The sequence below is a fragment of the Gymnoscopelus braueri genome (assembly GCF_963280865.1).
Source record: "Gymnoscopelus braueri genome assembly, chromosome: 21".
NCBI lineage: Eukaryota > Metazoa > Chordata > Actinopteri > Myctophiformes > Myctophidae > Gymnoscopelus > Gymnoscopelus braueri.
Window position 1 is genome coordinate 45,192,683 of NC_137623.1, and position 13,225 is coordinate 45,205,907.

Consider the following 13,225-nt stretch of genomic DNA (forward strand, 5'->3'; position numbering starts at 1 on the left):
GTGCCTCAGCTACTTCCTCTATTCCATGGTGTTGCGACAGTGACATTTTTACCAACTCAACAAAACCCTATTCTCACATCTCCTGTCAACTCCCACTCCATTCTCAAGTTGTAAACAATGACAGACACACAGGAAGAGGAAGAGGAAGTGTCACCCATTTACCCCTGATTCCTCCAAAACATTTAAATGCAAATAAATAAATTAAATAAATCCAGGACCAGCGCCTCACAGTTTTTAGCATGCGAGCAGTCCTGAGCAGCGTTACCAGATTTTGCAAGAAAAACAAAGCTACCATGTCTACGAAAACAAGCCCAAAAGAAGCAACCAGTTTGACCACCTGAACTATTTGAACTGACTATTTGAAAATAGCAGATCTGTAGATCTGCAATATTTGGAATATTTCTGAAACATTTTAACAACACAAATCTTGTATGGGGTTCTCTGGCACAACATCTTTTCAGATGGGGATTCTGCGGAAAAATACATATTCATCATCATCATGGCAGCCTCGAAAACAAGGATCCGTTCTCCTCATCCACCCATTTGCTCTCCTTTTGAGCTATAGCTGAACTATAGAGCACCGAAGCCTGACGTAATTTACGCATCCTACCTGGTTTGCGGTTTTCCACCCCCATTCTGAATTCCCATAGACGTCTTTAATATCGCGTCAAATAAGAACTGTGTTCTAAAAATAAACAAATGATCCCGGCGGTTTGACGCATATGAATATGAAGCATCAACTGACGGTGAGAAAACGCTAATGTTACTTCAGCCGAATTAGTTACATTTTCGCCAGAAACAGACTGTATCATATATAAGTGACTGACTATCATAAACGATACAGAGCCACCTCCCTGACAATATCGCCAGGACAGTTTGCTTATTATTGGACCAAAATTCTTATATGAGACGATTCTAAGATGACCCAATGTTATTCTCCATAGAGAAATTACTTTACGAACCAGGGGATGAACGAGTGACGTCAGGACTTCTGTACTCTATAGCTGAGCTCTCTGTCTGTGTGCCTGCTGGTGACTGTGGATGCCAAGATGTGAGTAGAAGAGTCGGGGGCAATCTGGGCACGGAAGTGTTGGAGGTGGCTGGGGTAACATAAGACGTTGGTGGCTTTGCTTCCGCTGCTTGTATGCCCTGATCGGTCTCAAGTTTCTGAACACCATTGGCAATTGTGCTGCGCCAGGATGAGCGGTCCGCTGCCAGGGCCTCCTGCACAGGAATCCTGGTCTTTTTGAGTAGCTGTTTAAATTGGTCTTTCAGCCGTTTCTTGTCCCCCTAGAAGCCTAGAGCCAGTTCACAAAACAGGGTCTGTTTGGGGAGGGATGAGTCTTCCCTGCGACATAAATGACCAAGGAAGCGCAGCTGGTTCTTGGCGATGATCGCTTCAGTGCTTGGGAGACCGGCGTGGGTTAAAACGACGTTGTTAGTGGGGGTCTTTGACATCAAAATGTTTGATAACCACTGGTATCAAACAACAATAGACAGCAAGCCCGAATAAGCAACACCTATATTTACAAGCGACTTTATAGAAAAACAAGCCCACATGGCCCAGACCACTGGCCTATAGTGGTCAAGGTACCTAGGCTCATAAATAGTCTGACAGCGCACCGTGGGTTCGAATCCCGTTACCGACGGTCTTTGCTGCATGTCTCTCCCCATCTCTCTCCCCCTGTTTCCTGTCCATCTCTATGCAACTATATAAATAAAGGCAGAAAAAGCCCCAAAAAATAAAAACAAGCCCACAGACCTGAGCGATGGTTCTATCAGGACACCAGCTGCGGATGAGAAGCAGTTTCCTGAAGCTGTCCAGGATTTCCTGATACCCATCAGGCACTGGGGCATCCTCTGGTGCAGGCTGGTCAAACCACGCCTTCCATGAACGCTCATTACGACTCACCTGGTACACGCACATGCATGGACGCACGCGCGCGCGCGCACACACACACACACACACACACACACACACACACACACACACACACACACACACACACACACACACACACACACACACACACACACACACACACACACACACACATTTTAACCCTAAACCTGAGAAGAGCATATAGGATACTGATTTTGATGCTATATCAACTGTTTAGCTGGGTACCTCCTGGAACCTCGAGGGGCTTTGAGAACCACTGCTATAGATGTACCTGGACCAGTAGCTGAGTGAATGGAGGCAGGCTGGACAGCTGGACCAGGTTCAGCCAGGTCAGATCTAGAATCCAGCGTCGTGGTTTAGCCTCCACCGAGTTCAGGTCCAGAGAAGCTCCTCCTACTCACATGAAATCAAGCAGAGAAGTTACTAACTTTTACTGAGGAGAGGAGAGAGGAGAGAAATTAATACAAACTTAAAGGAGTAGTGACAAAAACAAAAAAATCTCCAATAATTCAAGGCTTCATGGGGTGTGTAATTGATAGAAAATAAGTAATTTTTTGGGTGAACTACTCCTTTAAGGAAGACAAATTAAATGATTTTTGATGACCTTTGATGAAGGTCTGGAACTCGCTGTGGGAGATGTTTTTATCCTGCAGGTCCACCTTCAGAGCCAGTAGCAGAGTGAACAGGAGCTTGTGGTCTTCATACAACCCTCTGACTGTATAACTGTACACCTATGCGCACACACACACACACACACACACACACACACACACACACACACATACACATACACATACACACACACACACACACACACACACACACACACACACACACACACACACACACACACACACACACACACACACTCAATGATGGCCACAGAGACAGAGGAGAGACAAAACAGAAATAGATGTTTAAGCCACATTTGTCTCTAATGTGTCGAAATGTTTCAAATGTGCCTAAATATCTCATGACCTCTAATGCAGTGGTTCCCATCCTGTGAGCCAGTGCCCACTGGTGGGTGCCCACCCATCAGATTGGTGAGCCACAGACACTTTCGAGATTTTCAAGTGGGCCCGATCAAGAAAAGGTCGGGAACCATTGATCTAAATGTATCTGTGTCTAAATGTCTCAAACCTCTCTAAATGTAAATGAATTACATAAGTCTAAATGTCTTGAATGTTTCTAAATACCTCTAAATGTGCCAAAATGTCTTATTGTGTTCACCTGGTAGGTGAGGAAGTCGATGACGTTGCTTATGCGTTTGGCGGTGAGGTGAGCCTTGGCAGAACGTTCCAGAGACAGGTCAAAGATCTCCAGGAACTGACTGAGGGACGTCTGGTACATGACATTGACCAGAGACATCTCCACCACCAGGAAGTACAGGATAATGCCCCTGGTGGCCACCGGCCGGTATTCCTCCCTCGCACGAGTTATCTGCACCTCCGTGTCCGCCGCAACCCTCAGCTTCTCACTTACCTACGTAGATTTAGAGTTATGTTAAAGCTGTATTATTTAACTTTTTTTTTACATACATACAGTATACAATACAACATATTGTAGTGGTGATTGTATTTGGTCTCCCTGCTCTTCTATTGAGACATAATAATAATAATAATAGAGGGTATGCGTGTGACATCATCATCAAACCCGGAAGTTATGCAGGAATGCCTACTGAGTGTCAAAAAAATACTTTCTGGCCTTGACAGCCCATGCATCCAAACAGAAAAGTCATATCTGATTGCATTAAACAACATTAAACAATGTTAAACTCAATTTGCATGTTGCTTTGCCACTCGCTTTGCCACTCGATGTGCCATTCACTTTAAGCATGCGCATACCCTCTATACATACAATTTATATAGCACTTTTCTAGGTACTCAAAGTCGCTTTGAGACATTTAGATCATGTCTAGGTTGGCCAACTAATATCAGTAGGCTTTTAAATATTGTGCTCTCCCCTGACAACTCGCAACCTGCTGAATTGGTTATTGCGCTGGACGCAGAAAAGGCTTTCGATCGCGTTGAGTGGGAGTACCTGTTTTCAGTTCTAGGGAAATTTGGTTACGGGCCTAAATTTATCTCTTGGATACAACTTCTATACTCTGCCCCTACGGCCTGTGTAATTATAACTCTCAGAGGTCTGACTTTTTCCCCTTAACACTCCCGCGACGGCCGTCAGGCCATCCCATACACAGCCTGAGTTAAGATCATAAGGACCGTTCGTTTCCTGCTATTCCATTGGCCAGTGTCTCCCCCTCTGGCTTCAGACGATCCCAACACCTTCTCCCCCGCGCTGCGGGGCACAGCGGGGGATTCCATTGTCTTTTAAATACCTATTAACATTTCAATTCCACTCTTCTCAGTGAGCTCACATTATATGTTGTTGCAGGCAGGCAGAAACATTATAGGCTAACTTGTAATGGTAACTGCAGATCCTGTATGTAAAATATTTATAAAAAAAAGCGTGTAAAACCAAATTTTGCGAGAGAAATAAGCAGTCAGGTCTATGAAAATGTTACTGCATGCGTTGTGCCCTGAGAAAACAGTGAGGCATGAAGCAGTAGTGTGTATTTCTGTCTGTCTCCTATATGTCATCATGATTTGTGATTTGTGTATGCGGGGATCTCATTTTTACTTTTTAAAAAGCAAACGTTTCAGTCCTTTTTATTATTATTATTTATGTTTATTTGACAAGGACAATACAAAAACAATGAGTCAAGTTATAAAAACATGAAACCATTGCATTATATATGGGGTTTATAGCCGAGGCTAATTTGCAACCCCAGTCCCTGGTTAGACCTTTCTATATAAATATTTACCTAATAAAAAATCATTTACAAAAGGACATGCATGAAGCTCTAATCTAAACAAGTATGAAAATATATTTATATCTGCAAAGTAACTAGTAACTAAAGTTTTCAAATAATTGTAGTGGAGTAAAAGTACAAGATTTGCCTCTGAGATGTAGTGGAGTAGAAAATTTCTACTCTCTCGCTTTCTCTCTGCTACACTATAAACATGCTTTGCACAATGCTTAGATGAAATACAGCATTTAGAGGTTAGATTTACGGGAACAACACAGTTATTTTATTATTATTTCATTATTGGACTAATGAAGTCCCTTGGCCAGGCTGACAGTGAAATGCAAATCATCCATTAACTTGAACAATGAAGGTCTGCGGGCCGGTCTGCGGGGGGTCTCGAGGTGTCAACGGCACTTGCCTGGGGGAGAGAGGGGTGAGTACGGTCAAAATAGCCGAAATATAATGTCTGGGACGGTATAGAGCTAATTTCATATTTATAATACGTTTCAGATTTAAAAAAAAACCCGGAGATGATTTGAATTGAATAGTTAGGAAAAGTCATGAAAGGGGAACTTCCTCGGAGCTTCATGAGAGAAGATAATCCACTTTAAATTCTCAAAATCGGCCAGATTGACAGATTAGTCACGCGAGTGTTAACGAGAGGAACACGCCAAGGTTGCCCACTCTCTCCTCTGCTCTTTGCGTTAGCAATTGAACCTTTATCAATTGCTCTCAAGTCCTCCCCGCTTTTCACTGGCATCTATAGAGCTGGACGGGAACATCGGGTATCTCTCTATGCTGACGACCTCTTGCTCTTTGTCTCGGATCCGTGCAACTCTGCAGAAAATATCTTACAAATCCTAACATCTTTTGGCTCATTCTCAGGTTATAAGCTAAACATTAGCAAACGTAAGTGTTCTCCTATAAATGAGGCAGCCAAGCTAATCATCCAAAGCTCTTTACCATTCCGTTTGTCACAGAACGGTTTCCGCTACCTGGGTATCAACATAGCCTACTACCCCTCTTTGTTAATTGAGGACAACATCACAAAATTAGTCACGGAAATCAAGTCTGATCTGAAACGGTGGGACTCTCTCCCTATCTCTCTAGCAGGCAGAATTTATTCAGTTAAAATGAACATCTTGCCAAGGTTTTTGTTTCTTTTTCAATCCCTTCCGGTTTTCTTACCTAAATAATTTTTTCAAACATTAGACAAAACAATTTCCACATTTATCTGGGCGGGCAAGAGTCCAAGGGCACGCAGAGCGCTTCTCCAGAAGTGCAAAAGCGAAGGATGGTCTCGCATTGCCCAACCTTCTACATTACTACTGGGCACCAAACCTCCAGAGAATTCAAAATTGGCATAATTCCCCCAACCTCAATTGGTGCATAATGGAGAGCCACTCTGCATGTCCGTCATCTTTGATGGCGCTTGTCTGTGCCCCTCTCACCTCTCGCTGCCCTGATTATATAAAAAACCCGGTTGTACTCTGTACTCTGAAAATCTGGAGTTTAGAAAACACTTTAGGCTTAAGACAGCCTCGCCATACAGCCCAATTTGCAACAACCATCTGTTTAAACCTTCCAGCTCAGACACAGCCTTTAACCTATGGAGAGAGAGAGGTTTGACCCGTTTCTCAGACCTATATTCAGAGGGCTCATTTGCCTCCTTCGAAGCTCTCCGTACTAAGTTTAATTTACCCCACTCTCACCTGTTCCGTTACTTTCAGGCTCGCGACTACGCTCGTACCCACTTTACACCTTTTCCCCAGTCCCCAACGACCCCAGTTCCCCCCAGTGGTTAGCAAAATATTTTCTCTTCCTAAAGCACAAGGCGGGATCTCGACCCTATACGACATCATATCATCACTGAAAGTGTTCTCGCTTGCGGGGGTTAGAGGTAAATGGGAAACGGAGCTCGAGTTTGACCCGACAGATGTACAGTGGGAAGAGGCAGTCTTCAGGGTCAATAATACATCCTCATGTGCTCGCTTAAGCGTAATCCAGTTCAAAATCTTGTACAGGGTTCATTTTACAAAAGCCAAACTTAGCAACCTTTTCCCAGGAACGAGCGACACCTGTGACAGGTGTGGCTTGTCCCCTGCCAACCATACCCACATGTTCTTCTCCTGTCCCAAGCTGGCCGAGTTATGGTCTTGTTTCTTCGACACGCTAGGCAAAGCTCTAAATTAGAGATGCACGATATAATCGGTAACCTATCGGTATCGGCCGATATCTGCCCATATCGGCCATATCTGTACCGAACCGATCTCAAAATAAACCCGATTAAATTCACCGATATTGTATAACAAATTGACCGAGAGGCGAGAGCAGTCTGTCTGCCTGTCTCTGTCTCTTTAAGAGAGCACAGCTGTAGCTCCTCCCCCCTCCACACGCTCTACATGCAATGTCTCTCAGACAGTGCATGCATTGCACTACGCAGCGGAGCAGGCTAGGCTGCACAGAGACAAGTGGAACTAACAGCAAACAAACTCTTCACGTCCATAGTTCATACCCAGAACAGTCAGAGGGTTTCTTGTACATCTTAAATTAGATTAGAGTAGGGATACTGCGGAGGATATATTTTCAACACGAATGTGTACATTGCCTCGTTATTTAACATCGACGTAACAAACACTCGTTAGTCGTTACTCGACTCGAGTGCAACCAGCGGCTGCTTTTGAACAAGCAAGCTGCTTGTGTATTTAACCACAGAGAATGAGCACAAATTAACTCTCAGCTGGTAATGTTTCTGTCTTTGACATCCTGTTGTCCTACAATCTGTAGTGTAGTGTACGAAGCATTGAAGCAAGCTGTCCCTGTCCTAAACTCACTGTCTCTTTCTCTCCCACACACAAACACACACACACACACACACACACACACACACACACACACAGTGGTAGCTCCAGGGAGTTGTGATTGGGCAGGGAGTTGTGATTGGGAGAGCTAAGGGGGGCTTTATTGTTTAGAGCAGAGGGCCAGAGGCTAATTAATTTAGGCAACAGACAATATGAATAACACTAATAACAAACTAGATTCAATTATCTTAGTTCCATAGGCCACATAACATATGGTTTTGTGTTATACAAAGATTCAAATAATTATGTGATGGCTTATAGCATACAAAAATGATGTCATAGTTAAGTTTGTTACTTATATATAATTATAATTAATGTATTTATTCCATAAATATTTTTCATCACAGTAGGGTTAGTGGAGAGGAGGGTTTACCATCAACTTTCACCAGTAAAACAAATTAAAATAAAAAAATTCAGCAATGAGCTCAATATAAATATGATATATAATATATCGGTATCGGATCGGTATCGGCAGATATGACCCAGCAAATAATCGGTATCGGTATCGGTATCCAAAAAACAATATCGTGCATCTCTACTCTAAATATCAACCTAGACCCATGCCCCTTGGTAGCCATCTTTGGGGTGACCCATACACCTGCTGGTTTCTCCAGGAAGGAACTAGACGTTCTAGCCTTTGCCTCACTCATAGCCCGTAGACGTATCCTCCTGCACTGTAAAGGCCCAAGCCCACCACCCACCACTTCCTGGCTCAAGGACTTAATGTCATTTCTATCATCGGAAAAGGTAAAATACTCTCTAAGAGGCTCAACTGCCACTTTTTATGACAGATGGCAACCACTTATCTCATTCATAAACACCCTCACATCCCTTGACCCAGACTGGTCCTAAAGAAATACTCCTTCTCTGAGGTGAGCACCTCTGATACTACGTTAACCCCGCCCCATTGTATCCTGGTTATATATATATGTGTGTATGTATATATATGTATATATACGTGTATATGTATATATGTATGTATATCTACATGTATATCTACTTCTGTTTTGTCTGTGTAAAAGTTTGTTCTGTTTTGTTTTGATTTTTGTTTTTTGTTTTGTTTTGTTCAGTCTTCTGTTGTCCCTGGTCAATTTTCAGTCCTGTCTGTGTCCTGTCACGTCCCATAAAAGCAAAAAAATAATCATGGTTATATGTTAATACCGATAACCAACCTTCCTTTCGCTGTACCACCTGTTTCACCAATAAAATATATATATTAAAAAAAAACTTCAGTGTAGTTTGAGATGGTGTGGCATGTTCGAATGATAAGACTGAGCCACCTGTTTGTATCAGAGGAGGAAGAGGAAGCAAACAGCAAAGTGGCAAAGTGGGGTTAGAAAATACACATGTCACTGCAACCAGCACCCCATAAGAGCATCATGTGTCAGTGTACTTGGCAACGTTATTACTCCCCACTGAAACATTCTCAAACCAAGAGAGTACAACCTTCCTGTCTGCACAAACACCTTGTTTTCTGAGCCGGAAATCTAGGCAAATAAAGGCATAGGCCTGCAGATGCCTAAGATTTAAAAATGATAATATTTATTTTAATAATACATTTTTTTCCTATTATTCTTTGTTTAAGGTACATCCATGTGCACAATATGTTAACAAGTGTTTGTTTGCATTAATGCTAGTTTTGACTTTGACCAGGCATCGACTGATTATTGTTGCTATTGCATTGCAGTGTTTGGTGTCAGGATCTGTCTAAATGTTTTATTTTGTAGTGTTTTATTGTTTCCTGTTGTCTGGTGTGCACAGGCTTTACTTTACTATTGTGTACATTTTATTTTGTAGTAATGTTTCTAGTGTTTCCTGTTCTCCTTGTAGCTGTTGTCTGTTTGTCTGTCTGTCTGTCTGTCTTATAGGTTGGCCACGACCTTTGATACGATACTGTTTCTGATTCGACATTAATTTTGACCTGAACGTCCCAGAGCAAGCAAGCATACTCTATTAGCTCAGTGGTAAAAATGTATATATGCACTTGCGCAGGAGGCCTAGTTCGAATCCGGGGTAGAACAGTAAAGTTACATAGTGTAGTTTAAAGTTTAACATTTACCTACATAGTTAAACAACACACACACACACACACGCCCACGCACACGCACATGCACACGCACACGCACACGCAAACACCTCCTGTGCGGTGGTCTTGGTAACAGTGAGGACATCTATCAGAGACTGGTCTTCCACCAGGGACCCCTCTGTACTGGTCAGACGGACCAACAGACTATCCTCCAGCTCCGCCATTCTCCTCTTGTTACCGGTCACCTCCTCCAGGAGGCGCACTCGCTCCGACTCCAACTCCTGGCGGGAGAGAAGATAAACAGTGACCTTCCTGGTTTTCCTACGCACCCCTCGCTAACCTTTGAGGTTCTGAAGTACTGTACTTACTGTACTTTGATGCCAATACGTTTGTACTTTTACTCAAGTAAACTTTGAATACCGACCTTGTACTTCTAACAGACTATTTCTAGAATAGGGTATTGATACTTTTACTTAAGTAAACAATGTGAGTAGGCCTATTTCTTCCATCGCTGAATAAAAAGGCAGCTGCAGACAGAAAGGTTTTAGGTAGCAGCATAACTAACTAACCAACCTGTTTCTCTATCTGGATGACGCGTCCCAGTAGCTGGTCCTCCAGTCCTCTCTGTGTGACGGTGAAGTCCACCATGGTGGTCCTGGCATGGACCTCAGGGCTGTAGGACGGGTTGGACAGCTTGGTGCTGATGTACAGAGTGAAGCCTCTCATCACCTCCACCTCCTTATCTCCCACCTTCACCTAGAGAGGGTTACATTACATTACATTACATTACATTACATTACATTACCTCCACCTCCTTATCTCCCACCTTCACCTAGAGAGGGTTATGTTACATTATAAGGTGGTGGGGGTAATGTAATTTACATTACCCCCACCACCTTATCAGTGGTGGATAGTAAGTAAATACATTTACTTGAGTACTGTACGTAACACATTCGACAGAAGATTACACCCGGAAATGACGTCATCGAAAACATTTTCACCCCGTCCGCTACAATGTTCAATGTAAAAACACATTTATCTCGGATTTCTTTTTCCAAATTTCTTTTCCCAGACAAATCTGTGGATCGTCAAAAAGACTCAAAATAAGGTAAAACCGCTGGCAGTGGCGGATTAAATAATTAGTTAATACCTGGCAATGAATGTGTTGAGTGCAATTTGGAGGTATTTTTTACTTGACTGGAGTATTTCCAATATTCAATACCTTTACTTCTACTCCACTACATCTCAAAGACAAATATTGTACTTTTTACTGTACTACAATTATTAGGAAACTTTAGTTACTAGCAGGAGCAAGAAGAATCGGATGCAAGTGTCACTTAGGAAGACACTCGCACACGTCCATATACTTTGTTGATAAATAGTGGAAATAGCCAATGTATAAGCTCACGTGGCACGATAAGATGTGTTGTGAACTTGTATAGCTGCTATTTTGGGCTACTTAAACAACAATAACTACAGCTGTCTTTACTTTATACGTGGATCCAGACTTGATGAAGTTCTTGTCCAGGATGTTGTCCAGCGCCGGGTCCAGCTCCTCTCCCACGTCCTCCAACAGCAGAGGACGTCCCAGAGACAGACTGTCCTCCAGGTGAGAACGGAAATACTTCTGGTTCAGAGAGGTCACCTGACAGACAGACAGACAGACAGACAGACAACACAAATTAACAAACTGAATGTATTTTTTCATCCCTCGCTATTCGCTCCTATCTTTTCCCTTAACTCATCTTTTGACTTTAACCTTAGTCGGTCTCTTCTCTTCTCCCCCTCAATTATGTTTTTTTTTTAAATAATCCATTAAATCGATTAGTTCGATTAACTGTTGCAGCCCTATCAGATTTCTCTCTCCTCCTCCTCCTCCTCCTCCTCCTCTCCCCCTCCTCTCCTACCTGTAGTTGGTTGTCTCTCTCTTTGTTGTTGATCCAGGTCTTGGCCTGTCCCTGGGGGTCTATGAGGAGGGGGTATCTGGTGGCCTTGGTGACAATGACAGCGTTCTGGACAGACAGCTCATCGTTCGGCAGACCCTGAAGGCTCCACACGGACGCCGTGGGACCGTCCACCAGGAGAGAGGACACGTCCACATCCTGATGGAATGGACAACATACAGTATGATTACAATTACTTTAGTGATTCATTCACTTAAAGAATGAGTTCTTACATTGCTGTATGGTATATGTTGTTGGGTTATTAGTTCTTAAGGTCCTTACACACCGGGGCGATTTTTTTCATGCGAATAATACGTTTTTGTTTTAAACCTTATAAAGTCAATGCAAGCTTCCACATCAGTTTCGCGGAGCAAAAAAAGCGTCTTTTAATTATTCGGAACGAGTCCGAATTTTGCGTATATTCACATATTCGCCGGTGTGTAACCGCCTTTACATTGGTGTATGTATGGTATATGTTTCTGGGTCATTAGTTCTTACATTGCTGTATGGTATATGTTTCTGGGTCATTTCTCTCCTCCACAGCTGTAGCAGGATGTTCCTGTACTCCTGGTTGAATGGACCACAGTAGGACAGGAAACCAGTGGAGAGCAACACGTCTCCAACCAGATGTCTGATCTGGTTCTCAAAGGCAACACTGCTGTCCGTCCAACGCACCTGGAATACACAGGACAGAAGATGGATGGATGGATGGATGGATGGATTGATGGATGGATTAGAGCTGGGTAATTGAAAATATAACCAATATTTAGAACCAATAACCAACGTAAAATCTTGCTCATGTAGTAATTGACCCTTTGTCAAATCCCGCCCGTGATCCTGCGCCCCTCTTCAGCACCCATTGGTTGCTGTTGCTTGGTTGGACAGAAACTGTCTCTCTCCTTCCATTACCATTAAAAAAACAAGCTTTTCATGTTGCCTCATATTGATATTTTATGTATTCTTATTCTTATTTTAAACTTGGTGTTAGTAAAAAGAATACCTCGGGTGCAGTGTGACTGGTTAATATTCTTTTTTACTAGATATTTTTCTAATGTTTAGCATAAACAACCACTGCTATGCAGAAGGAGCTTGCTAATTGGTCACTCAGGGAGACTCATAGACCAATCAGAAGCAGTTTTTTTTAGATATAGGTTCTTTTATGTATTTCTGATATACCAACAAATGAACACTGGGAAGAAAATATAAGCAATGTTTTAGAATAAACTAAACCGAGTATGATTAACTGCTCAACCTTGTATTATACTTTGTTGTACAACGGTGGTGTACATAACAGTCAAAATAGCCAATCTACAAGCTAGTAGATCTGCTATTTTCATATCGCCCAGCCCTAGGAAGAATGGATGGATGTACTGAGTCCCAGACTACCTTCTCTCCTCCCAGTCCCTCTATCAGAGACTTAGCATTAGACATCTTCCTCCGGCACGACTCAGCATCATCCTGCAGTTCCTGTTTCTGCCTAATGGCGGCATCAGAGAGTGCCTGGAGGAGAGGAGAGGAGAGCAGAGCAGAGCAGAGCAGAGCAGAGCAGAGCAGAGCAGAGGAGAGGAGAGGAGAGGAGAGGAGAGGAGAGGAGAGGAGAGGAGAGGAGAGGAGAGGAGAGAAGAGAAGCTTCCAGTTCAGGTTTACAAAAATATAAGTTTGGGTAACTAGTGTGTGTGTGTG

The 13,225-nt window shown here is 42.9% G+C and overlaps 1 protein-coding gene across 1 annotated transcript in view; it reads right to left on the reverse strand.

Moving 5' to 3' along the window:
- Positions 1–13,225, reverse strand: part of dnah5l (dynein, axonemal, heavy chain 5 like) — a gene marked incomplete at its 5' end in the record, with an annotated part of 132,302 nt that overhangs the window by 7,968 nt on the left and 111,109 nt on the right. Inside the window, 10 exon segments of the mRNA XM_080417549.1 lie at positions 1,763–1,912; positions 2,175–2,296; positions 2,508–2,634; positions 3,134–3,385; positions 9,710–9,880; positions 10,173–10,355; positions 11,089–11,244; positions 11,507–11,701; positions 12,041–12,217; positions 12,929–13,042. Of these exon segments, the coding sequence (XP_080273675.1) occupies positions 1,763–1,912; positions 2,175–2,296; positions 2,508–2,634; positions 3,134–3,385; positions 9,710–9,880; positions 10,173–10,355; positions 11,089–11,244; positions 11,507–11,701; positions 12,041–12,217; positions 12,929–13,042 (1,647 nt within the window).